The sequence below is a fragment of the Neofelis nebulosa genome, chromosome 16, assembly GCF_028018385.1.
Source record: "Neofelis nebulosa isolate mNeoNeb1 chromosome 16, mNeoNeb1.pri, whole genome shotgun sequence".
Lineage (NCBI taxonomy): Eukaryota > Metazoa > Chordata > Mammalia > Carnivora > Felidae > Neofelis > Neofelis nebulosa.
Genome location: NC_080797.1, coordinates 18,122,370 through 18,145,646, shown reverse-complemented (window position 1 = coordinate 18,145,646; position 23,277 = coordinate 18,122,370). Strand labels below are relative to the sequence as shown.

The window sequence follows — 23,277 nt, the reverse complement described above, 5'->3', positions numbered from 1 at the left end:
AAATCTTGGGGGCACCTGGGTGGCTGACTTTGGCTCAGGTCATGATCTCGCTGTTGGTGAGTTCCAGCCCCATGTCGGGCTCTGTGCAGACAGCTCAGAGCCTGGAGCCTGCTTCGGATTCTGTGTCTCCCCCTCTCACTCTCTGCCCCTTCCCAGCTCTCTCACTGTCTGTCTGTCTGTTTCTCTTTCTCTCAAAAATAAACATTAAAAACTAAAAAAAAAAAAAAAAAAAATCACGTTTGGAAGTAGAGAGCCCACGTGCAGCCCCAGCTTGGTCCCTCCCTGGAGCTCAGGGTTGAGGTCCCTCCCTGGCATCCTGGGCAGGAGACCCCCTGACACTGCCTCCATCTCAGTTGAAGGAAGGAAGATCTAGTGCCTTCTTCTGGAGGACTTGGTGAGGGATGGAGGAGGGGGGATGTTCAGAGCATGTCTGCTCCACATGCTGCCTGGGCCAATACTGAGCACACCGCACTGGGCCACCTCACTGAACCCCTCTGATCGGACACCCAGAGCAGTGCTATGCCCTTCCAAGTGGCTGCCCAGGAGTTTCCACTGGGACGTGAAAAGGAAGGAGGAGAAATCATCTTTCTGTTTGGTTTTATCTCATCCTTTACAAGTTTTATCTGTGTTTACGGGGCAGGAGTGTGTTTGCACAGAACTATGGTATATAATTTTTAACCGGATGCGACTACCTATCTCAGGAGTGCCCACTTGAACTCGGTCTTTACGGAAGAGGGTATGTCATCAGTGACATCTGGAGAGGATCGTCCAGAGGGGACAACCGAGTCACGTAGCCGGCCCTTCTTCACTCTCTGGCCTCCCTCGTCTTCCTGGCTTCATCATCTAACAGTCTCCTCCCTTCCTCCCCTCCCGAAGCCTCCGCGCGACATCATGGTTCCACTGCCCGTCAACTTCCTGTTGCTGGAATATGCTTTGTGCTTTCAGGTCTGCAGCGCTGGCAGTCTTCCGTCTGGGGGCCCAACCTTCCTTGAGCACCTGCAAATTCAGATGCCCCCGGCTCCTCTTCCCTGCCGCTTACAACCCCCTGCAGTTGCCTTCATTCACCTAAGTCACTCTATTGTGGTCATTTACCTCACCTGCTGGTGCATGTGTCTAGACGAGAAGCCCCTTGAGGGCCAGACCCAGGCCCTAGTCACATCTACATCCCATCCACATCCCGAACAGACAGGTGAATTTACCCTGCCACGGTCGGGGACAGCCTGGGCCCAGCGAGGTTAATCAGTCTGCACAAGGTCGGGTCTGCTGACCCCACTAATCAGCTTGAGCCTCCTAATCCATCACCAGCAGGAACCTCGGGACAGACCCAGCGGTGCTTGTGGGAGCTGGCGGGGCCGTTTCGGCCTTCTTCTGCAGACCCCGTCTGGGAGGGGATGGGGCGGCTGAGCCATGTGCACCACCCTCTTCCTGCTCAGCACCTTGGCCATGCTCTGGCGCCGTCGGTTCGCCAACCGGGTCCAACCGTGAGAGACCGACTGGGCCATGGGCTCGGGTGGTGGTGGGGAGAATCCACTGGGTGCGGCGAGAGCCCAGCCAAAGGCGGGCAGAGGCTGCCTGGACCTCCAGGGAGGCTGGGGGGGGTGGTGGGATTTGCCGGGAATCCCTGAGGGGCTTCCCCTCAGAGCAGGGGGGGAGTTTGCGGCCCTTCAGAGACTCTGGCCGAAGCCCCCAGTGCCACAGCCCAGCGTGGCTGGGTCCCGGGGGAGAGGGGGTCTGGGTCTGGGCACTGCCCACAGCCCTTCCCGCCTGTTTCTCCCACCCACAGAGAGCCCAGCGGACTCGATGGGGCGGTCGTGGGCAGCAACGTGGACACAGACCTCCAGTCCTCAGGCAGGTGAGGCAGCAGAGAACGTGGGGTGGAGGAGGGAGGGTGCGTCTAAAGAAGCTACCGCTCTCCCTGCCCCTGTCCGAGCCTGGGGAGGACCACGAGTGTGTGCCTGCGCACGCTGTGTGCTGGCCCCTCGCCCCAGCCACCCTGTTCCCTGTGTGCCTGGTGGGCAGACTCAACGTCTGTTTTCTCCAGTTGGCCTTGGGAGCCCCCAGCCTCTCCTCTGGACCACAGCTGCCCTGCCTGTTTGTCCGAGTGTGGGCTGGTCCCCGGGGTCCCTTCTAGCGGCAGGCGCAGGGGGACTGGAGACAGGGATGGGGCAGAGGCAGCCCTGCGTTGCTTTGCTCGCTTTCCCTTCCCCCTCTCCTGCTGCCCCCGCTCAGCCTCAGCGACTCCTCTGCCTGAACCTCTAGCGGGATTCGCTGTCCAGTCCCCAATAGAAGGCGCAGGAAGAGCATGACATCATCGGCACTGAGTGCCATTGGCTGGGCAGCCCCTGCGGGCAGGACGCTGTCTCCAGTGGCCAGAGAGTTAACTCTTCCCTGGGCTGAAACCATGTGGCCTTTACAAGGGGTGAAGTTTTGGGAACTTCTGGGTTTTTCCTTCCCTGGGTGACCAGTGTCCTTTGATGACAGGGGCTCCTACGCCCACCGAAAAATAAAAAAACAAAAAAACAAACCAACAACACTGAAAAAGCAACAAATCTTTATTAAGAACATACTGTTTTGCATGTTCTTTTGTGCCTGGGGACCCGCGGCTAGTGTGGGAGTCCTGTGTGAAGTGACATTCTTTCCTGCCAAAGGTCGACCAGCCGCCTCTCACCCCTAGTGAAACAAAGAGCATGATGTGCTTGGGCTCCAGGGCCCTTGGCAGGAAGGAGTCTCCCCACAGGGCTCAGGTGGCTGTGCCGGTCAGCATGCCTGCCTGCTGATGCGCCCCCGTGTCTCTTTCCGGGGACCTGCCTGCAGCACCCCTTAGACGTGCAGGGACTGGTGAGCCATGAGAGTATGAGTCTCTCTCCGTGTGTGGCCCCTAATTCCTCCTTGGTGCTGGGACTCCCCCAGGCTCTGAATGTCAGCAGGCCCACTGGGAAAGCTCTGGGCACGTACCGGAAGCAGGCATTCCTGTGATGCCCTTCCTTGACATCTAGGCTAGCTGAGATGGTCACAATAGTGCCCAAGTACTCGTACCGGTGAAACGGGAGGACGGCTGCAAAATGACGGACACCGGGCCTCACACAGAGGAGGCTCTCACGTGACCGGTCCTCCCTGTTGAGTTTGGGTCTGCAGGTGCACAGAGTTCAAGTCCTGACTCCGCTCTTGCTGACTGAGGGACTCCGGGAAAGTTACGTGATCTTTTTTTTTGGCGTATAAACTGGGATTAGCAAGAAAATGGTGTGTGAAGGGGTTTGTGAGGTTGAAATTAAGATAATCGTAAAGCACTTGGCACGGCTGCTTAATAAATGCCGGCTGTTCTCTTGTTACGTGACACTTGATTGGTGCTTTTTTTCTTCCCCAGAGGTCTCTCGTGTATTAACTCGCTTGGAAATTTCAACAGTCCCAGAGGGATGGCAAGACAAGTCCTTCCTTTCTTTCTTTTCTTTTCTTTCTTTCTTTCTTTCTTTCTTTCTTTCTTTCTTTCTTTCTTTCTTTCTTTCTTTCTTTCTCTTTCTTTCCTTTCTTTCTTTCTTTCTTCTTTCTTTCTTTCTTTCTTTCTTCTTTCTTTCTTTCTTCTTTCTTTCTTCTTTCTTCCTTTCTTTCTTTTCTTTCTTTCTTTCTTTCTTTCTTTCCTTCCTTTCATTAATTTATTAATTTATTTTGAGAGAGAGAGAGCGAGAGCACACACAAGCCGGGGAGGGGCAGAAAGAGAGGGAGAGAGAGAGAGAATCCCAAGCAGGTCAGGTCCGCGCTGTCAGCGCAGAGCCCGAAGCGGGACTTGAACCACGAATCGTGAGATCATGACCTGAGCCAAAATCAAGAGTTGGATACTTAACCTACTGAGCCACCCAGGCGCCCCAAGACAGGTGTTTCTATCTCTCCGTTAATGTGGAGGAAACTGAGGGACGTGGCGTGTAAATTGCTCGCTCAAGGTCATCCATCTGATTTGGGGCTGATGGGGATTGACAGGTCCCTGAATTCAGGCAGGTCTATGTCCCTTGCGGCAAATGGGCCTGGACCCCCTGTCAGGAGAAACAGAGCCGAATCTGGACCATCTGGCCCGGCCTGGCCCAGTCTGGTCTGGCCGGAAGGGAGTAGTTGCCTGTTAACTCCTCAGGACTCAGTTCATTGGAAAAATCGGCCCAACATCTAACCCCTCCTGCTTATAGTGGCTGCTCTGAAGGTCTGGCCTGGGCGGCACATGCGTTGAAATTTCTGCTCTCCAATTCCAGCTGCTTTCCTGGCCACTCCTACCCCCTTGGTAGTGGGGTGAATCGCTAGGCATGGGCTGGGAGGAAGAGGAAGTCCAGAAACACGGGAAGGCCATCCCCTTCAATCTTCTGACTACTGTGCTTTTCTGTTTAGGGAGAAAGAGACTCTGAAGTAAGTCCTCATCTCTTCAGGCAGAGCTCGGCCCCGGGGACTGCGATCAGCTGGCAGAGGCAGGTAGGGCAGGGCTGTGAGCCCTGGAGGGTAGAAGGCTGGGCTGGGGACAAGGAAGGAAGATTCTGCAAGGCCTGGCCGTGTGGGAGCAGAGCAGGCCACCTTCAGCTCTGTGGTCATCGATGGAGGTTGAGAATAAGGGGGCTGGGCTCCCATCCACTCCTGCCTTGAGCCCGTTGTGGTCCAGGCCACGGGGCAAGGGTTAGTTTTCGGGGAATGACGTGTGATCCTGACAGCATTTTCTAGGCTTGGGGATGAGGTGGTGGTCATGCTGGGGGCCTGAGGGTAGTGCCAGAGGACTTGTAAGGGAGAGGTGGTGTTCTGGAATATCCATTCTGCATTGACACAAGCTCTTGCCTTGGCTTGGGAGGAAGTGCTCATCTGGCCTGGTCTTCTGTTTCAGTTCAAGTCCTGGTTTGCCCCCTCCCCCACAAAGGGTGCTTTGGAAGCAGCAGCAGCAGCAAGAAGGAGAATGGGAAAAAGCAGCAATGGAGAATGTAGACCCCTCCCTTTCTGCCCCTGGACCTGCCTGTCCTCTCTTCGCCCCAGGCCCTGGTCATGGGGCTCCCGAGGCAAGGCCTGGCTGGGGCAGGCAGGAGGGGCAGAGATGTTTATTGCTCTGGGATGGGCTCCCTTCCTCTGAGGTCCGGAGAGGGACTTGGTGGGGTCTGCTGGGTCAACTCCGGGGCAACCCCAGCAGCCCAGGCTCGGGGAGGCACAGGTCGGGAATGAGGAGCCCCAGAACCGAGGGATTGCTGATGGCTCATGTTCGCTATGGAAGGGTTTCTCACTCACAAATTAAAAAAAAAAAATTTTTTTAACGTTTATTTTTGAGAGGGAGAGAGAGAGAGAGAGACAGAGTATGAGCGGGGGAGGGGCAAAGAGAGAAGGAGACACAGAATCCAAAGCAGGCTCCAGGCTCCGGGCTGTCGGCGCAGAGCCCGACACGGGGCTTGAACCCGTGAACCACGAGATCATGACCCGAGCTGAAGTCGGCCGCTTAACCACTGAGCCACCCAGGTGGCCCACGTTCACGAATTTAATCCTTGCAATGACCTGAGGAGACCGGGCATGTTATTATCCACATTTTGGCAACGAGGAAACACAGGTGAATGAATTTGTCCAGGGTCATCTAGCCAGGTGGGGGGGGACACCTAACTGGGGGACACCCCCCTCCCACAGCCTCAGATGGAGGCTTTAAGCCCACGCTCTTACCCCCCAGGGCCAGGCAGCCACTCTGGGAGAGAAGGGGTTCTCGGGCAGCCCCCCCAAAGCTTGTGGTCCCAGGCCGTGCGATCTCAGTTTGCCGCGGGGGTGCTCACTTCCCTGTGGCACTTGCCTCTCCCCGGTCCCTAGAGCTCACCCCCCGTCACTCGCTGCTCGGCTGAGATTATCAGGAAGAAATGCCAGTTGGATCTGTGACATGTCTGCCTGCAGCTGCGAGCAGGCATCCCTCAGCTTGTCCCCCGAGTGTGGGTTTCTATGCGCGTGTGTGCACGCGTGCGCGTGTTCCAAAGGGCCAGTGGCAAGTGGGAAGGGGGGAGAGCGTGACCCTTGTTTGTGTCAGTCTGCTGACTGCTCAGTGCCGGCGGCCTCCTTTGCCCCTAGATGCTCTTCCCATTTCTCTCTTCGCAGTCCTGCCCGATCCAGAGCAGAGATAAAAGCAAATTTCCGCTTCTGCTCCCTGAGATCCAGGCGCAGACCCCGCAGGCAACTGCTCCCGACTGTCTGGAAGCCATTCATCTTCCAAAGCCAACCCCCCACCCCTGCGCCCGCCCACACGTGCCCCCTCCCCCCCATCCAGCCCCCACTGCCCACCAGGGAAGTCTCAGCCTGGCCGGCCCCGGGCCCTGCCTTCTGGAGGCAGCAGCTGGGGAATTCTCTAGACAGCCGTCCCTCTGCGGCCCTGACTCCACCTCTGAGGGAAGGAGAGGGGAGATGATGCAGACAGAGGGGACCCACGCTGAAACCAGGGGGGAGGGGCCGCTGGTAAGGCGGGGAACCTGGCAGTGGAAGCCTCTAGAAGTAGGGCAGGGCGGAGTCAGGGGAAGGGTCACACCAGGGAAAGGAGCTCTGTGCTGGAACGAGACAGAGCCCCACCGCCCACCTGACACGGGCCCAGGAGTTCGTGACCACCTGTCTCAGCTCCCGTCAGCCTGTCTTTCTCCTGCGAGGCCTCACCTTCCCCGGTGACAGGACTGTCAGGCTGAGGGCCACGGGGGCGGGGGCGGGGGGGGGGGGGAGGGCACTGCTCCCGGGACCCAGCTTGCGCTCCCTGATCCTACCTTTGAGCTCGTCCTGTGCTCTGCTCGCTCGCCACGTTCCTGTCACTGCAGCCTCGCCTCTGCTCCCTGCCACTTCCAAGTTGCCCTGTCTCCTTCCACTGGTCTGAGGAATTGTCAGGCCAAGGTCACCCTGGCTGGACAGGGGCTGGCTCGCGGCCCAGACACACATCCACGAAGCGACACCCCTTTGCAGCACCCTTCTAGGAACCTGCTCAGGGGATGGGGGCCCCTGCAGGCTTCTGTCCCAGGAGAGGGGAGGGAAAGCCAGGGGAAGGGGTGCTGGGGGTGGGGAATGTGTTCTCGCCCGGCCTCGGCGGCTGCCGGGGGACCCTGGCAGCTGGGGCGCTGTGTGGGCTGGGTGGGGGGGGGGGTGCTCTCCCGTACGGAGCAGGCTGGCTCTGGTGGGAGCAGATTGTGTTTACACCTTCCCCACACACCCAGCCCACGCTCGCCTCTTATTCCCCGGGCCTCTCCCACCCCTGGGCGCTGTGCACAACCAGCACATTTGCGTTCCTGCTGCAGGAAGTTGCCACCCTCAGCCGAGATCGTCTCTACAGAAGGCTGCCCGGGCCTGAGGCGCTCCTTCCTCAGCCCACTATCTCCCTCCCGCTGCAGGGGTGGACCCGAGATGTCCCCAAAAGGCCGAGTCCTTCTCCCCACCCTGTTTCCTTGCAAAGAGCTGCTGCTTGGGAATGGGGACAGGGAAGCACTTGGGGGGGGGGGGGCTCGGTAGACTGACCATAATAGGAAGGAGGGGATTAAGGGCGACCAGAGAGACAGAGCCGAGGCACCCCTGGTCCAGGGCGCTGGCCACCATGAAATAACAATGCAGGATCTAAGAGCGGGGAGTCTGGAGTCAGCCGGGTTTGAATCTCGCCTCCCCCCATCATTTCCCGCCTCTGTGGCCTTGGGTGGGTTCCTGAACAGCCTCGCCTGGGGTTTCTCATACGAGGAAGGTAACAGGGAAGCTACTGTTGTAAGGGTTAAATTAGATAACGTGGAGAGAGTGCTTAGCACACACAGTCGGCGTTCAATGTATCTGAGCCGGGGTGACAGCGTTTGTGACCTGTCGCCTACTGAACAGGCAAGGTCGCAACCACAGTAGGTTCTGAATAGCTAGTCCTTCGCCGCCTTCCTCACTCCGTGGCCTTTCCTGCCCGTCTCTCTGCAATCACAGCAGTGGGGTGATGGGTAATTCTGAAAAAGTCAGAGGAGGGGTGCCTGAGTGGCTGAGTCGGTTGAGCGGCCGACTTTGGCTCAGGTCATGATCTCACGGTCCAGTCCGTGGGTTCGAGCCCCACGTCGGGCTCTGTGCCGACGGCTCGGAGCCTGGAGCCTGCTTCGGATTCTCTGTCTCCCTCTCTCTCTGCCCCTCCCCCGCTCATGCTTTGTCTCTCTCTCTCAAAAACACATAAACGTTAAAATATACATATATTTGAAAAAAATATACATATATTTGAAAAAGAGCACAGCACAGGGGCACCTGGTAAGACCCAGCTCCCAGCACCCAGTCAGGCCGTACGAGGGAGCATCACTGTTGTCTCTGGGGGCCTAGAACCCCGTCCCAGCCTCCAGTGGGAGTCCTGGCCCAGACACCTCCCCTCCAACTGGTTCCACTTTCCGAATGCATCTCTGTTCCCAGAGAAGACAGGAGGTGATTGCCCTGATGCCTCTCTGTCCTCTGTCTGTATGCTAATCTCTCTGCTGGTTGGAGCCTGAGTGACAGGGAAAAGACTGCTCTGAGCTGCAGGGTGGCCGAGGGCAGCAGCTGGAGCAGGAAGGTGCTGCTGTCTGCTGCTTCTGTGGCGGAGACTCGGGGTTGTTGCCAGTCTCTCCCGGAGACTGGAACATGACCAGAGAGCTAACGAGGTGGGGGGGGGGGCGGGGGGGGGGGAGCAAGGGAAGCAAACATAGCAGCCGCCGCTGTCCTGTGTCACCTTAGGGTGCGGATGTGACCACGGGGAGTACCTCGCCCATCCCAAACGTGCGGTTGTGTGGATGCGGGCAGGGTGGTCCTGGGCCAGGGCGCCCAAGGGGCCCTGGCCCAAGACTAGGTGGGCGTGGCTCCCGGTCTGAGGCAGGCACCAGGCACGAGAGCAGGGTCCTGGCGGTTCCCAGGGACCCTCTATAGGACCTCACTGTTAGGCAGAAGCCCAAGGCCTTGCGACAGTGGGAAGTAATGCTTCTTTGCGAGCCCGAAAAGAAGGAAAATGGCCAAGGTTTACGGTAATATGATAATGATCCTAATAATATTAATAACGTTAATGTGTCTCAAACACTTATTATGTGCTAGGCAGTGTACCAGGTGCTTTATTTACATGCATTGTCTCATTGATGAGGCAGGAACCGTTTTATCATTCACCCAATGAGGAAAGTGAAGTTCACAGAGCTTGCTCAAGGTCACTCACAGCTAGTAGTGAAGCCAGGACACCTTCCCCGGGCAATGTGATGCCAAAGCCCGTGAAGGTGTTGGGGCGCGGAGGACTGAGTCTGGGCTTGAGGACAACCAGGGCACCGGGAATGGTAGCTGTGGCCCCACCCCAGGGATGCCATTGCAGGTGGACGGGGAGGGGGGGGGATGGGATTACCAGGGCTACTCCTGATGCATCATTCGAGGCTGAACCAGGCTCTGCCCCACCCCACCCCACCCCCCACCCAAAGGCTAGATCCTGGGGGATCTGTCACCCCCTGCAGGGAGGAAGCCGTGGCCGCTCACAGGGATGACAGACATTGAGGTCATCACTCAAGCTCTGTTGTTGCCTCCAACCCCTGGGGGTGGGGCGGGGGCAGAGCCCTGGGGGTGGGAGAGGAAGGTGGCAGCGGCCCAGCCGGAGAGGGAGGAGGCTGAGAAGGAAGGCCTTGTTTGTTTTTACAGGGGGAGGGTGTGGGGCTTCAGGGAGGAGGCGTCGTGGAGTGGGATCCCCCGGGGACTTAAGCTGGAAACAAGTCCTTGTACCTAAGGACTGCAGACCCTCTCTGTGCGGTACATATGCCCCCTAGTGGGGCTTAAGATTAGAGGGTGGCTGAGAAAATGAAAACAAAAAAGATTTACTGACCGACTATGACCTCTGAACCTGGATAGGAATGGCCAGGCGTGGGTCTGTGTGAGCGCATGTGCGCGCCCACACGCGTTTATTGCCATATGCAGAAGCCGGCTGAACGATGCATTAAAAGAAATTATTTAACGTGTTCCTTGGCCATCTATTTAACAAGCACGTACCGGGAGCCTGCAACATACACACCTTGTGGTAGGTGCCAGCGATGAAGGGGGACAGTGCCCGACCTGCCAGTGAGGACGACAGAAAGATCCTGGCCGAGGGAGCCCAGTCGCGCCCGCTCAGCCACTGCCTGGTCATATGACCTTTCCTTCTCCGGACCTCAGTCTCCCCATTTACCAGGCATGTGCTGAGTCGAACCCAAGTGGGCTGGTGCCAGGATGTAAAGGACTGATGACCACCCTCAGAGAAAGAACCGTCTGGTAAAATGAAGGCGATGGACCGCTTGACCTCTGGGGGCCCTCCAGACTCTCCCGATCAAAAGAGACTATAATGGACTGTCTTTGGAGATGCTGGCAGTGATCCGCCCACTCGGCAAACGTTTATGGAGCGCCTGTGTGCCAGGCACTGTGGATGCAGAAATGAAGAATTCCTGCCACAGACAATCAGGAAATTGGGCCAAGCAGAAGAAACAGACGCTTGACAACAGGCAGCACACAGGCTGGTGACCCCAGGACTGTCTCAGCATCTGCCTGTTCCCTGCCTGTGGCAGGGGGAGGGGAAACCAAGCGGACCGCCGTGGTCTTGTCCGGGTGAGAGACGAGATCAGAGCTCAAGAGAGCGTGGCGTTCCTAAGGATATGCACACGTCGGTGGGATCCCCAAACAGACACGGGGAAGGTGATCCGATGGAGGAAAAAAAAAAAAAGCCCTTTGGAGAGAATACAGAAAGCGTTAGCCGTCACAGAAACACGGAAAGATTGGACTTGATCGAATTCTTGGAAAGACACTATTTGCCAAGCAAAAATCTGAGAAAGGACCTGTATCCAAAATATACAAAGAAGTTTTACAATTCAATAAGAAGACAGCCCAGGGAAAGGGGGAGGGTTTTGATAGACACTTCACAAGAAGGTATCCATACGGCCAATAAACACATAAAAAAAGATACACAGTAGTGTGAGTCATCAAGGAAATTAAATGCAAATTAAAAAACATGCAAATGAAAACCACATTGAGATACTAGTTCACGCTCACATGAATGCGTTAAGAAGACAGACCATAACAGGCGTTGGTGAAGGTACGGAGCAGCTGTTACCCTGGAAGACACTGCTGGGAAACCAGTTTGGCTGTTTCCTAGCAAGTTATCCAAGAGGAATGAAAACACAGGGCCACACCAAGGTTCGTACAGAGGTGTTCACAGCAGTGTTATTAATAACGGCTCCAAAGTGGAAACAACCCGAATATCCATCAACAGGTGAATGAATAAACGAGGGCTGTACGGAATTGTGGTCAGCAATGAAAAGGCGACGGACCACTCTGTGGGCCACAACCCGGGGCACCGCGAGGAGCCAGGCACAAAAGAACACCCTCCTGTATGAATCCGTTTATAGGAGATTCTAGAACAGGCAGAACTAATCTGCAGCGACAGAAAGCAGATCAGTGGTTGCCTGGGGCCAGGGCTGGATCTGGAGACTGAAATAAAACCCGCAGGTGCTCTTCAGGGCGATGACAGGGTTCTAAATCGTCACCGGGGTGGCGGTTACGCGGGTGTATCACTTACTAGACTATCGAATTGTACATTTTAAATGGATGCGTTTGGTTGTATGTAAATTACACCTCAATAAAGATGACTTAAAGAGTAAAAAAAAAAAAAAATCAATGAAGACCTGATCCTTGTCTGGCTCACAGGCTGGTGGAAACAAATAATCACGAGACAGTGAGCATCATAAGAAGTATGCTCAAATAACAAGAGTTCTTTCTTTTTCAGGTTTATTTTTATTTATTTTGAGAGAGAGAGAGGTCGCGTGAGCAAGCAGGGGAGGGGCAGAGAGGGAGAGAGAATCCCAAGCAGGCTCGAAGCCATCACTACAGAACGCGACGCGGGGCTCGATCTCACGAACCGCCAAAAATTGGACGCTTAACCGACTGAGCCACTCAGGCGCCACAAGAGTTCTGTTTATTTAAAGTGCTCCCTTGGGGCGCCTGGGTGGCGCAGTCGGTTAAGCGTCCGACTTCAGCCAGGTCACGATCTCGCGGTCCGTGAGTTCGAGCCCCGCGTCAGGCTCTGGGCTGATGGCTCGGAGCCTGGAGCCTGTTTCCGATTCTGTGTCTCCCTCTCTCTCTGCCCCTCCCCCGTTCATGCTCTGTCTCTCTCTGTCCCAAAAATAAAAAATTAAAAATGTTAAAAAAAAAAAAAATAAAATAAAAAATAAAGTGCTCCCTTGTGCCAGGCCCGTGGAAGTGTTTTGCATGTACTGTTCTAAAATTCCAGATAAGAAAAGAGGCTGAGAGGCACCTGGGGGGGCTCAGTTGGTGAAGCGTCCGACTTTGGCTCAGGTCATGATCTCACGGTCCGTGAGTTCGAGCCCCGCGTCGGGCTCCGTGCTGACAGCTCAGAGCCTGGAGCCTGCTTCGGATTCTGTGTTTCCCTCTCTTTCTGCCCCTCCCCTGCTCGCACTCTGTCTCTCTCACTCTCTCAAAAATAAACATTAAAAAATAAAAATGAAAAAAAAAATAATAAAAAGAAAAGAGGCTGAGACAGAGGGGGAGGTCATTTGCCCAGGGATACTCAGCTAGAAGCAGCAGGACTGGGGCTTGACTCCAAGCCTGTCTGGGTGCAGTGCATGTGCTAAACCAGCCTGGGACAGAACACCGAGGAAAGAGCTCGGGACCGTTGCAGCTTCTCAGGTGAGACTTTGCGGAGGGGGTATTGACATAGGAGTTGGAATTTGCTCAGCAGAGAAGAGGATGAAGGGAAGGAAATTTCAAGGCAAAGGGAACAAACAGTATAAGCAAAGGCTGGGCAGCAGTCGTGAGAAGGCAGGGTTTCTGGGAATGGAGAGACGTGTCCTGAAAAGAGCAGAAGAGGTCAACAGGACATTACACATTCTTCACATACGCCCTTATTTTTTAAGAACCCATTAAGCAATAATTTTATGAGAGGCAACAGCTCTTCAAAGCAGGCAAGTGAAATGCCTGCTGTTGGCAAACACAGGAAAGAACCCACTGCCAAGGTCGCCTCTTCTCCAAGGTACACTTTATTGTTTTGTTTTTTTTTTTTTAACGTTTTATTTATTTTTGAGAGACAGAGAGCCTGAGCAGGGGAGGGGCAGAGAGAAAGGGAGACACAGAATCCGAAGCAGCCTCCAGGCTCTGAGCTGTCAGCACAGAGCCCGATGCAAGGCTCAAACTCGTGAACTGTGAGATCATGACCTGAGCTGAAGTCACACGCTTACCTGACAGAGCCATCCAGGTGTCTCTCCTTTTATTTTGCCCTGACTCGTTCTTTCGGAGAGTTATAATTAAAAAAAAAGATTTGGGACATGTCGATCAGATAATCTAGGATGATTTTGACTCTAACAGAACACCAAACTGAAGATGGCCGAAACAGTAAGGAGATTTTTTTTTTTTTAAATCGCACATTCTGCGTGTCACTGAAACTAACATGCCATTGTTTGTAAGATGCCTCTCGCATTGAGAAACTCAGTAAAATGTAAAAATATGTGACTCTGAATCAGAACAAAAGGTCTGAAGGTAGGGGGCTTCAGGACTGGGATTTCGGCAGTTCATCATCGCAGACTCTACGTTTTTGGTTTCCACTCTGCCGGGTCAGATTTTGGCCTCTTGCTTTGCAGCAAGCCTCACAGATGCAAGATGGCTGCCACAGCCTCCAGCATCACATCTTCGCGGTGTCCCAAAGCCAGAAGAGAGGCTGCTGTTTTTAAAAACAAGAAAACTTTCCCCAACTTGGCAGAATTGCATCACAAACCCATTTCTGAATTCCTGGCAGGAGGAATAGAGTTACCGCAAGGGTCTGGTGCAGACTAATCGAGACTCACCCTTAGGGCTGGGGAGGAGCTTCCCGCCACTGGAGCACAAACTCGTCCAGTAGCTCTGTTCCGTTTGTAAGATGTACAAACAACAGCTGTGGGCTGGCGATGAACGGTGCTGCTGCACAGACGAACTTCCTATAAGTCGTGGTGCCACTGTTCACAGTGTAAGCAGTCCACTGCTTGGGATGAACCTACCCACCTTCCGTTCTGGCTGATGACGGTAAAGATTTCCTTTCCAGGTTAAGAAATTAACCTCAATATTCCAAAGACTCTGTTTCCTATTCACGTGGGTTTCAGACACCATGTTTTAAATCCTATCAGTGGATGGGACTCCGCAAGCTAACCACCTGAACACAGCAGGACAGCTGACTGCATTTCACCCCGGTGCTCAGAGCCAAGGTCCTGGACCAGCACTTTGGCTCTGTTCAGCTTGTGACCTACTTCTGTCACTTACGGCTAGACTGTGTGACTCTTTCCACGTCAGTAAATACAGAGCCACACTAGCCTCGACTGACAGCTACATAATAATTCCACCGTACGTTAAAAACTCTAACGTCCCAGACCTCACCAGCAACGAGCGCAGAAGAAATCACAACACTACCACTTTGGTCTCGGCAGCTCTGAACCCCTGCCTGCTAGTTCAGAAATCTGATGCATCCTTTGTTGTCTTTCCCACCGATTTCTGGACTGCCCGGGCAGCGTGCCCGACGTGGGCTCCGGCACCAGCCCGCTCACTGCGTTTTGCTCTGTCCTCTTGGCCACTGCCCAGCCGCCCGTGCCAGCCCACCCGCTGTGAGCCTGCTGCTCTTCCATTAAGTGCCTTGTCGGTGTCAAAGTTACACCGTGGACCATGGCACAGGGGCCCCTCACCACACAGTAGGTGGCAACTAGTCTGGGACTCGAGACGCCCCTGCCAGAGCCCAGAGCCTCACAGTCTTGTACCCATCCACCCCTGCAGCCTTCCAATCCTCACCGTTCCTGCCCTAAAGTGGCTCAAAACCATGGAACAGGTGCCCCCCCGCCCCGCCCGCCGATTCCATCCCTAACCACCCCTACAAACACACAAGACCCCTCTTTGCTCCCCTCCCCCCCACACCCAAAAGCCCCGTAATATGACCGATTTATAGATGTATGCAGTTCAGTAAAACTTAGTGCTAAAAGCATGAATTCTGCAGGGCTGAGATCAAACCCTGACTCCAGCAATGACTAGTCGTGTGAATTTGGGAAAGTTACCTGGTCTCTCAATGCTTGCATTCCCTCCTCTGGAAAACGGGGGTAGTGACAGCACGCTTCACAGGGCGGTGGTGCCGATTAAAGCAATCGACACACATAGGGTCCAAAAGTCGTGAATGGCACATAGTAGGTGCTACGAAGTGTTCGCTAGTACTATGTTTTGCCTGCAGCAGGTTGCTTGCCGACAGACAAGCAGCTTCTCGTAACTTCTACCCTCCAAATTCCCTCTCCAAGTCTGAAATGAAAGGAACTTAGTTTACAGGGAGGGAACCCACGCTTCCTTTTGGTAATACACAAAACAGTGCCTTTAAGGGCAAGACAGAGACCCTTAAGAGTCACTTTCAGGGGCGCCTGGGTGGCGCAGTCGGTTAAGCGTCCGACTTCAGCCAGGTCACGATCTCACGGTCCGTGAGTTCGAGCCCCGCGTCGGGCTCTGGGCTGATGGCTCGGAGCTTGGAGCCTGTTTCCGATTCTGTGTCTCCCTCTCTCTGCCCCTCCCCCGTTCATGCTCTGTCTCTCTCTGTCCCAAAAAAAAAAAAAAAAAAAAAACAACGTTGAAAAAAAAAAAAAAGAGTCAATTTCACATGACAGAAGTTACCGCGAAGTGAGTCAACTATTATTTGTTGAGTGCTTACTGCCGGCAGAGGCAGCGGAATACCAATGAGGCCCTGTGAGGAAATGAAAAAAGAAAAAAAAAAATAATTAAAAGCGACGTCTCCTGCCTTGAAGAACTTACAATCAAAATTAAGGGAGGCAAACATAAACAAATGTGGTAACATGAAGATAAGCGCCTACGACATTCGGCCATATATAACCAGAAAAATATAACCCAGACTAAATGCCCCTGAGAACCTTGCTAAAAGGGTCGAAGACAATGGGGAGAGGCTAATGCAGAAGAGGCTTCCCGGGCTTGCAAACTTAATTTCCAAACAGGTGTAAGTTGTGGCCCTGACTCTAGGTGTTTCTCCCGATTGCTACTTCAAACACGGAGCCAGAGTGTTGCCTGAAAAACAGCGGTCAGAAGGGGCGGTGGGTGCTACACCATTCCCAGTTTTCATAATTTATTTGCTGCCCCGTCGGAATTAAAGCCACACGGCGAGAGCCGCGGAGGATCAGTCGGATAGCTGCTCGTTGGCGCCCCCTGCCGCCGGAGCCTCCCCGCCCCCGCCCCAGCTTCACCTGCTGCTGCGCCCGACGCCCCCACAGTCCCCGGGAATCAGCACCCCCTTCTCTAATGCAACCCATCATCCAGATGACCCCCTCCCCGCCCCAGGTGAACTCCGCAGGGCAATTAAGAACGAAATCCGGCCGGGCCTCGGTTTCCTTATCCATTTCCCTCGTAAGCCCCCCCCAGCCCCGCCCCCCACTTTCTAAGCCAACCCAGTCTTGGCCAGGGACAATCCGTGGACACGAGATAAATGGCTGTAACTGAAACAACCGTCCGTCTTCGTTTTCTTCAAAGATCAGGCCTCCCACCCCAGGCTCTCTACTGTCCCTGGTGGCGGCCACCGCAGCTCCAGGCTCTCGCTGAGGTTGCGGCCGCCCCCAGCGACGGTTGTTTGGACTACATTTCCCATGAGCCTTTTCCCAGCATCGCGAGAGCTCTGCCGAGACTGCCGCGAAAATTGCGCGCAGGCGCAGTTCCGCCTTCTCTTCGAAGCAGGCCGCGTGGCTGGGAGTCATGGCGGCCTCTGTCTGGCCCGAACGGGACGAGCAGTCTCGGGTGTTTGGTGCTGGTAAGGCTGCGGTGGTGGGGAAATGGGGTCTTCCTTGACCCGACGCTGGTTCACTTGCCCCCCCCCCCCTTTCTTCAGAGGCCACGATAAACCGGCGTCGCGTCTGCCGTGGTTGGGGTTAGTTGAGATGCTGGGTGAAAGAACGCTTTCTGGGGGCGCCTGGGTGGCGCAGTCGGTTAAGCGTCCGACTTCAGTCAGGTCACGATCTCGCGGTCCGTGAGTTCGAGCCCCGCGTCAGGCTCTGGGCTGATGGCTCGGAGCCTGGAGCCTGCTTCCGATTCTGTGTCTCCCTCTCTCTCTGCCCCTCCCCCGTTCATGCTCTGTCTCTCTCTGTCCCAAAAATAAATAAAAAACGTTGAAAAAAAAAAAAAAGAACGCTTTCTGAATGGTTCGAGTGTTAATGGTTGGTGGGAGAGAGCTCAAGCCCTTTTTTGGAGCCTTTATTTTTCAGGGAGGTTCTTCCAGCCTGCTCAGCCCGGTGAGCCGCACAGCCACCGCGTGCCGGCCCTGCGGGTCTCCCAGGGCAGCCCCGGGAGAGGGCACCCGAGTACTTCCTCCTGGAGGGTCTTGTGAACGGCCCCATTCCGTAGTTTTTATTCCATCCTACAGTTACAAGTGGGATTGCAGATTTGGGAAAGTCATGAGTTTACAACGAACCGTCCATGCTCACTTTTCCCTTCCCCGCAGGCTTTTCTTTGGCGTCTGCGGAGACCGGGAGCAGCAGACCTGCAGGGTGAAGTTTAAAAGTGACGGATGGAGCCCTGAAACGGGTAAGAATGGGTGCCGGCAGGACATGGGTGGTCACCAGAAGTGAGAAAGTCGAGATGATGTGCAGGCCTGTCACGTTCCGCCGTCTCACCCCGTATTCTGATTTTAAGTTTAATTTTATGAACACGTTGACGCATAAATCCAGGTAGGGTGAGAAAAATGGACCCAGAATCCGGAAATGAGTAGGGTCTGTGCCAGTGTAATTTGGGGCCACTAGGTGTCACTGTTTGGAACCAAAATGGTTGCTGCATACTGGGGTAGGAGAGAGACTCAGGAAATGGGTGTTGGTTGCGGTGGGGGGAGGGATTTAGAAATATTTGTGCGTGGTTCAAAGTTATCCTTGTGTGAAAGGACATCTTTTCTGAAGAGTTCTGATGCCTTGAGGCTCAGCTTTTTAAATAACCCATGAACCGTGCATGAGACCATGAGCTGAGCCGAAGTCTGGTGCTTAACTGACTGAGCCACCCAGGCACCCCAGGTTTGGGTTGGGTTTTTTTTTTTTTTTTTTTTTTTTAATTTTTTTAACGTTTGTTTATTTTTGAGACAAAGACAGAGCATGAACAGGGGAGGGGAAGAGAGAGAGGGAGACACAGAATCGGAAGCAGGCTCCAGGCCCCAAGCCATCAGCCCAGAGCCCGACGCGGGGCTCAAACTCACGGACGGAACCGTGAGATCGTGACCTGAGCTGAAGTCGGACACTCAACCGACTGAGCCACCCAGGCGCCCCTTGGGGTTTTTTTTTTTTAATGTTCATTTAATTTGAGAGCATGAGCAGGGGAGGGACAGAGAGAGAGGCAGACAGAATCTGAAGCGGGCTCAGAGCTGTCGGCGCAGAGCCCAACACGTGGCTGGGGGCTGGAACTCACAAACCGGGAGCTCATGATCTCAGCCAAAGTCGGATGCTTAACCGACTGAGCCACCCAGGCGCCCCGGTGAAAACCATTGAGTGTAAGGGTTTTTGTGATGAGATTTCTATTAATGGAAATAGGTCTTTTTAGCTCTTTGCCAGAATTGCATAAGTTAGGGTCCCTTTAGTGTCCCATCTGTTAGATTTCAGGGATGCGAGCCTCCCAGGATTGTTACTGCCTGGGTAAGGGAAGTGGTGTGGAACCCTGCTAGGCTCCTTCCCAAACGGTCTCCCACCAAACGATTTCTAACAAGTCTTATGTGCAGTAGTTACTTTCTCCTTTGCTACTGAGTAAAGAAACTGAGGCTTAGAGTTACATAGCTGTTATTGTTGTTTTGTTTTTAAAGAACCATAAAAATAGGGCAAATTGTGTGGGGGTGCTAAAACCATTTTTCAGTCTCATTGAAGAATTATTGAGGTCCGATTAGATCAGCTGGTGGCGGGGGGGGGGCGGTTAGACCAGTGGTTCTCTGCTGGGGGGTGGAGGATGCTAATGGGATCTAATGGATGCTGCTTAGTATCCTGCAATGCCCAAGACCGCCCCCCACGACAAAGACTCTCCCCAGAACCTCAGAGCTGAGGTTGATGAAACCTTGTATTAGATGAATTTGAAAGATGCAGGCTCTAGTCTCAGGCTGTTGTGAGATAACCCCACCAGAGCTTTATCTCTTTGTCAGACAGTGTTACTGCTTTCCAGACCTGGCTATACCTCCGAACTCCTACAAAGTGTTTAAATGTACACCTCCCGCCACGGGTGTGCATGGCCCTGGAGTGAGCCCAAGAATTGTGTGGCTGTTTCAAGAACAGTTGTATGGGAGAAATGAGACAATCTGATCTACTTTTAGCTCATGGGTTTTTATTGCAGCAAGATTATAGCCCTGGCTATTTTTAAGTAGCTCTTGGGGCAGATCTATAATCCTCTACTTAAAAAACTGATCTTGCTCTGTGGATCCTTTCATACGCATAGGTGAGCGAAGGAGAAATGACCTTGTGTCATGTTGCCTCTTGGCAGCAGGTCCCCTTTGTACAGTTGGCCTTGAACGGGCTGCCTGGAAGAAGTAACCGCACTGTCTGGAGCATTTTACCGACAGATAAACCCCATACTCCGTTCTCAGGCACTTTTGCTCAGGTAGAACCTGTCTTTTAAAGGGCAGGGGGGCGCCTGGGGGGCTCAGTTGGTTGAGTATCCACTTAGGCACAGGTCATGATCTCCCGGCTCGTGGGTTTGAGGCCCTTGGAGCCAGCTTCGGATTCTGTGTCTCCCTCTCCCCCTGCCCCTCCCCCGTTTGTGCTCTCTCTCTCTCTCTTTCAAAAATAAACATTAGAAAAAAATTAAAACTAACGGGCAGGAAGTGTCACTGAGTCAGATCTGGGATGCTGGGGACATCTAGGCTCTAGGTGTCAACAGTTTTTACCTTTGAAGGAAAGTTAGTACACAAGTTTGAGAATACTTCATGAGGGACGTAGAGCAGAATTTGGTAGGGGAAGAATGGAATGTGCCTGCGCTGTAACTGGTTGGATGGTGGGAGCTGAGTCCGTGATGATGTAAAGTTATCCCTGTCTGAAGGCAGAGAAAGGCCTTTCTGTGTGGAATGTGGATGTCTGAAACTCAGTTTCCCAGGTTGGCTCTCTGGAAAATTCAGGTCTGATTTGAAAGTGAGCTGCTTGTGAGTACCCGTGTGTATCTTCAGCAGGTTTTTCTCTTGCAATTTCTCCTCGCCAGGTACAGTCCCAGCCTCGGTTTCTGAGGCTGAAAAAGGACCCTCCAGAAGTAGCTGCCAGCGGCGACGTGTCTGAAGAGGCTTTCTGGTGTGTGTAAGCAGAGACCTTCTGAACGGACGCGGCTGGCATGTTTGGTTTTGCCGCTCCTGCCCTGGGCTTAGGATTGTGCTGAGCGGCAGGGAGATTGTAACACAGGTCTGTTTCCTTCGCTAGATGTCCGCAGTGTGTGAGTACGGGACTGCTTCGCCTCAAGTAAGTGAAATGATTCTTCCCCTATTGCTTTGTAGTGTTTCTGTCTTTGTTTTTCTAAGAAGCCCCGCAAGCCTATGATGGTTAGTTATCCCTGTCTGAAAACCTCGGCTGAGGGGAAACCCATCTGTTCTGAGGCTTTGGGGTTTGTCTCTGTGCATTAAAGGTTCAGGCTTGGGGTGCCTGGATGGCTCGGTCGGTTAAGCCTCCGACTCTCGACTTGGGTTCAGGTCATGATCTCCTGGTTCATGAGCTCAAGCCCTGTGTCAAGCTCTGCACTGACGGTGTGGAGTGTGCTCGAGATTCTCCGTCTCTCTGCCCCTCCCCGTTTGCACTCTCTCTTTCTTAAAAATAAGTAAAAAACTTAAAAGTTCAGGCTTTATCAGAGATCAAACTGAATGGATTCCAGAGGGAACTGTGTCTACCCGGCCAAGACCCCACGCATTGTCCCTCTGCAACTTGAAAACCGACAGTGCGGCTGCCTTGTCACGCTCCAGGCCCCTTGATTAATGGTTCTGACGGTACAGGCTAGAGGAGGTGCCAGAAATGGGCAAGTAGCCCAGTTTGGGGTCATGTTCTTAACCGGGGTATGAAAGAGTGCTTGTCACACATTTCAAGGCAATGAAAGCACTCATTGAAACAGACGGGAATGTAGAAAGTCTGCCAGCTGTGGCGGTGTGAATGTACGAGGACCGTGACCCCCTCGGCACCGCATCCTGACCTTCAGGAGAGAAGGGCCGTCCTGACACCGGCAGGGCTATCAGGTTTCCGGGTGCTTTGTTTCCAGCAGCCGGGAGCTCTCCGCGGGGTTCACTCCGATCGTGTGGTCGTGTCTGCGCGACGTGACTGGCGAGAGCCGCCTCAGGTGGCAGAGGGCCGGGTTGGCTGGCACGTGAGCAAGCAAGCAGCACAGTGGTGCTGGGCCGGGCCGGTGTCTGGCGCTGTTCCCGTTGAAATGCCAGGCTTGCAGTGGGCTCGTGCCTTTTTCTGTTCAGATTGGGAGGTATGTGTGGGCTCTTTAAGGTCACATATTTGTTCAGTCACCAAGGAGGCTAGATTTGGGGTGGGATTTAGTAAGCCTGAAAACCGGCCCCAGCAGCTTACAGCCTGGAAGTAAAACCCAGTAAAAGGATGTGTTAGCGAGTGGGGAACCCGCTTCTTGCATTACGGTTGCCGCTGAGTGGGTGTGACTGCTCCACGGAACTCGCATAGACATTTAGGTCTGACTTGCAAAGTTTTACCTCCAGAAGAGGGTCAGGTGTGAATGTCTCCAGACTGGCCGTTGCCAGACACTTCCCTTTGAGCATCAGCTCCCCAGGGCACGCTGCAGTGTCGAGTCCCCTGGGAACCGCACCGGCCTGCACCGACGGTGCCTTCAACAGTGTGGGCCTAATGCTTGGCTAGAACGACTGCTGCTACCATTGCCTTTTCTTTAAGTTAGGGTCTTTAAATGTAGCCTTCAGTTTTGAGTCACCTGGTTGGCCGTTCTATCGAATGATTCTCCTTTGGTCTTGCAGGTTCTCTCCCCAGTGATGCCAAGTTCCGTGCCAGTTACTAATGCCTGTGAAGCAATTCCCCCCTGCCCCCCGCCAAAGGAGAGCGACTTCAGAGTTGTTTGGACTTCGTCTCCAAAAAGCAGCCAAAGACTATGAGTGACTTTATCCCGGAAAATATTTGGCAGTTGGTCAAATCAGGGCATAGCTAAGAATATCCAGGATGCAACCTTTTAGCTGATGTGGGTATAATTCGCTCATTGGCAAGAATGCGGCGGTGGTGGACGGAAGGCGGTTAACGTGTACACGTTCTGTTCGAGGAAACTGAGGGGACGCAGGTGTTCAGCCTCGGAAGAACGTTTCATCAGGGTGGATTTCCTGTGAAGTTCTGTCTTGGGCTTAAATTTTGAAGTACAAATAAAAGTGTTTAAAAATGGGCTTTGTGACATTGTGGATTCCACACTGAGACCCACATTATGGGATTTTACTCGGTGCTCAGCTAACTGTGTTCTGTAGAAGTGAAAGTTTCAGAGAATGCCATTAAGTAGGGTTAACAGTTAACACAGGATGCAGTTGGATGTTTTGTTTGCTAAGTTTCCCCCAAATCGATTTTCTGCCCCTTAATGGGTGGCCACCCACAACCTTAGCACTTCTCGCTTCTGACAGATTGACAGAGTGTTCTGATAGCTGCAGATGTGAAGGGGCTAGGGACAAAGTGTTACGGACACAAGGGGGTCAGGAGTCCTAGCTTGGGCTGTGCTGGCTTATCAAGGTCGTCGTGTTTCTTTACTAGTAAAGGTCATCGTGTCACACCCCAGGATGGACTGACTCTGTACCGTGGATCCCACATTTGATGGTATTCTTTCTGGACCATGTATTCTATCCAGAGAAACATACTCAGTACCGTGCTATCCTGGAGACCAAGGGACAGTTTGTTGCCAAGCTAAAGTGGTGAGAGGCCTTGGCCTCCTGCTGTTCTGAACTGTTCACCCCTCCCTTCCAGTCTAGACTGTTCTCTAGCATCAGCTATGGTTTCAAGTAGCTGCCTCACTCGTGAAAGCCCAGTCTGTTCTTTTTCCCCCGTCTGAATTTCTAAAGTAGAATTTTGATTCCAGTGTTGGTTCATCCCTCTCGTTAAATGTGCTGATAGGATCTACCTTCCAAAACCACAGAGCCAGAGGCCCGCTCCTGGCTGTTGGTGGATCGGCCAGTGGCGATCAGTGCCATGTCGGGAAGGCTCTGGCCAGCCAGCCCTGGGGAGACTGCCCCCCACCGCCTCCAGCGTTGCCCGATAACAGCAGATGAGACGGCCAGGTTACTAGGCGTCGGGCCAGTAAGCCCAAGGCTTCAGGGCTATGTTTGAGACCTTCCCTTCCGTAGAAGCCCATGTA

General features: G+C 53.7%; 1 protein-coding gene and 1 non-coding gene across 8 annotated transcripts; both read left to right on the top strand.

Moving 5' to 3' along the window:
* Window positions 1-233: 233 nt before the first annotated feature.
* On the top strand, window positions 234-11,614 carry PRCD (photoreceptor disc component). Of its 7 annotated transcripts, none has more exons than XR_009254741.1 (5): window positions 238-1,189; window positions 1,306-1,481; window positions 1,784-1,852; window positions 4,369-4,449; window positions 8,674-8,719. XR_009254741.1 is itself a non-coding variant. In XM_058703004.1 (4 exons), exons 2-4 carry the CDS (start codon window positions 1,408-1,410, stop codon window positions 9,994-9,996), a joined length of 195 nt encoding a protein of 64 aa, XP_058558987.1. In that variant the 5' UTR covers window positions 234-1,189; window positions 1,309-1,407; the 3' UTR covers window positions 9,997-11,613. The 7 variants fall into 7 exon arrangements, 3 of the variants coding, with proteins under 3 accessions (XP_058558987.1, XP_058558986.1, XP_058558988.1); XR_009254738.1 differs by lacking the exon at window positions 8,674-8,719 and adding an exon at window positions 9,814-11,614 and having other exon boundaries at window positions 239-1,189; XR_009254740.1 differs by lacking the exon at window positions 8,674-8,719 and adding an exon at window positions 4,850-5,263 and having other exon boundaries at window positions 239-1,189.
* An 8,337-nt stretch (window positions 11,615-19,951) lies between these two features.
* Window positions 19,952-20,035, top strand: LOC131498625 (small nucleolar RNA R38). Its single transcript, XR_009255507.1, has one exon. It is a non-coding gene; the product is annotated as a small nucleolar RNA R38 (small nucleolar RNA).
* Window positions 20,036-23,277: the final 3,242 nt, after the last annotated feature.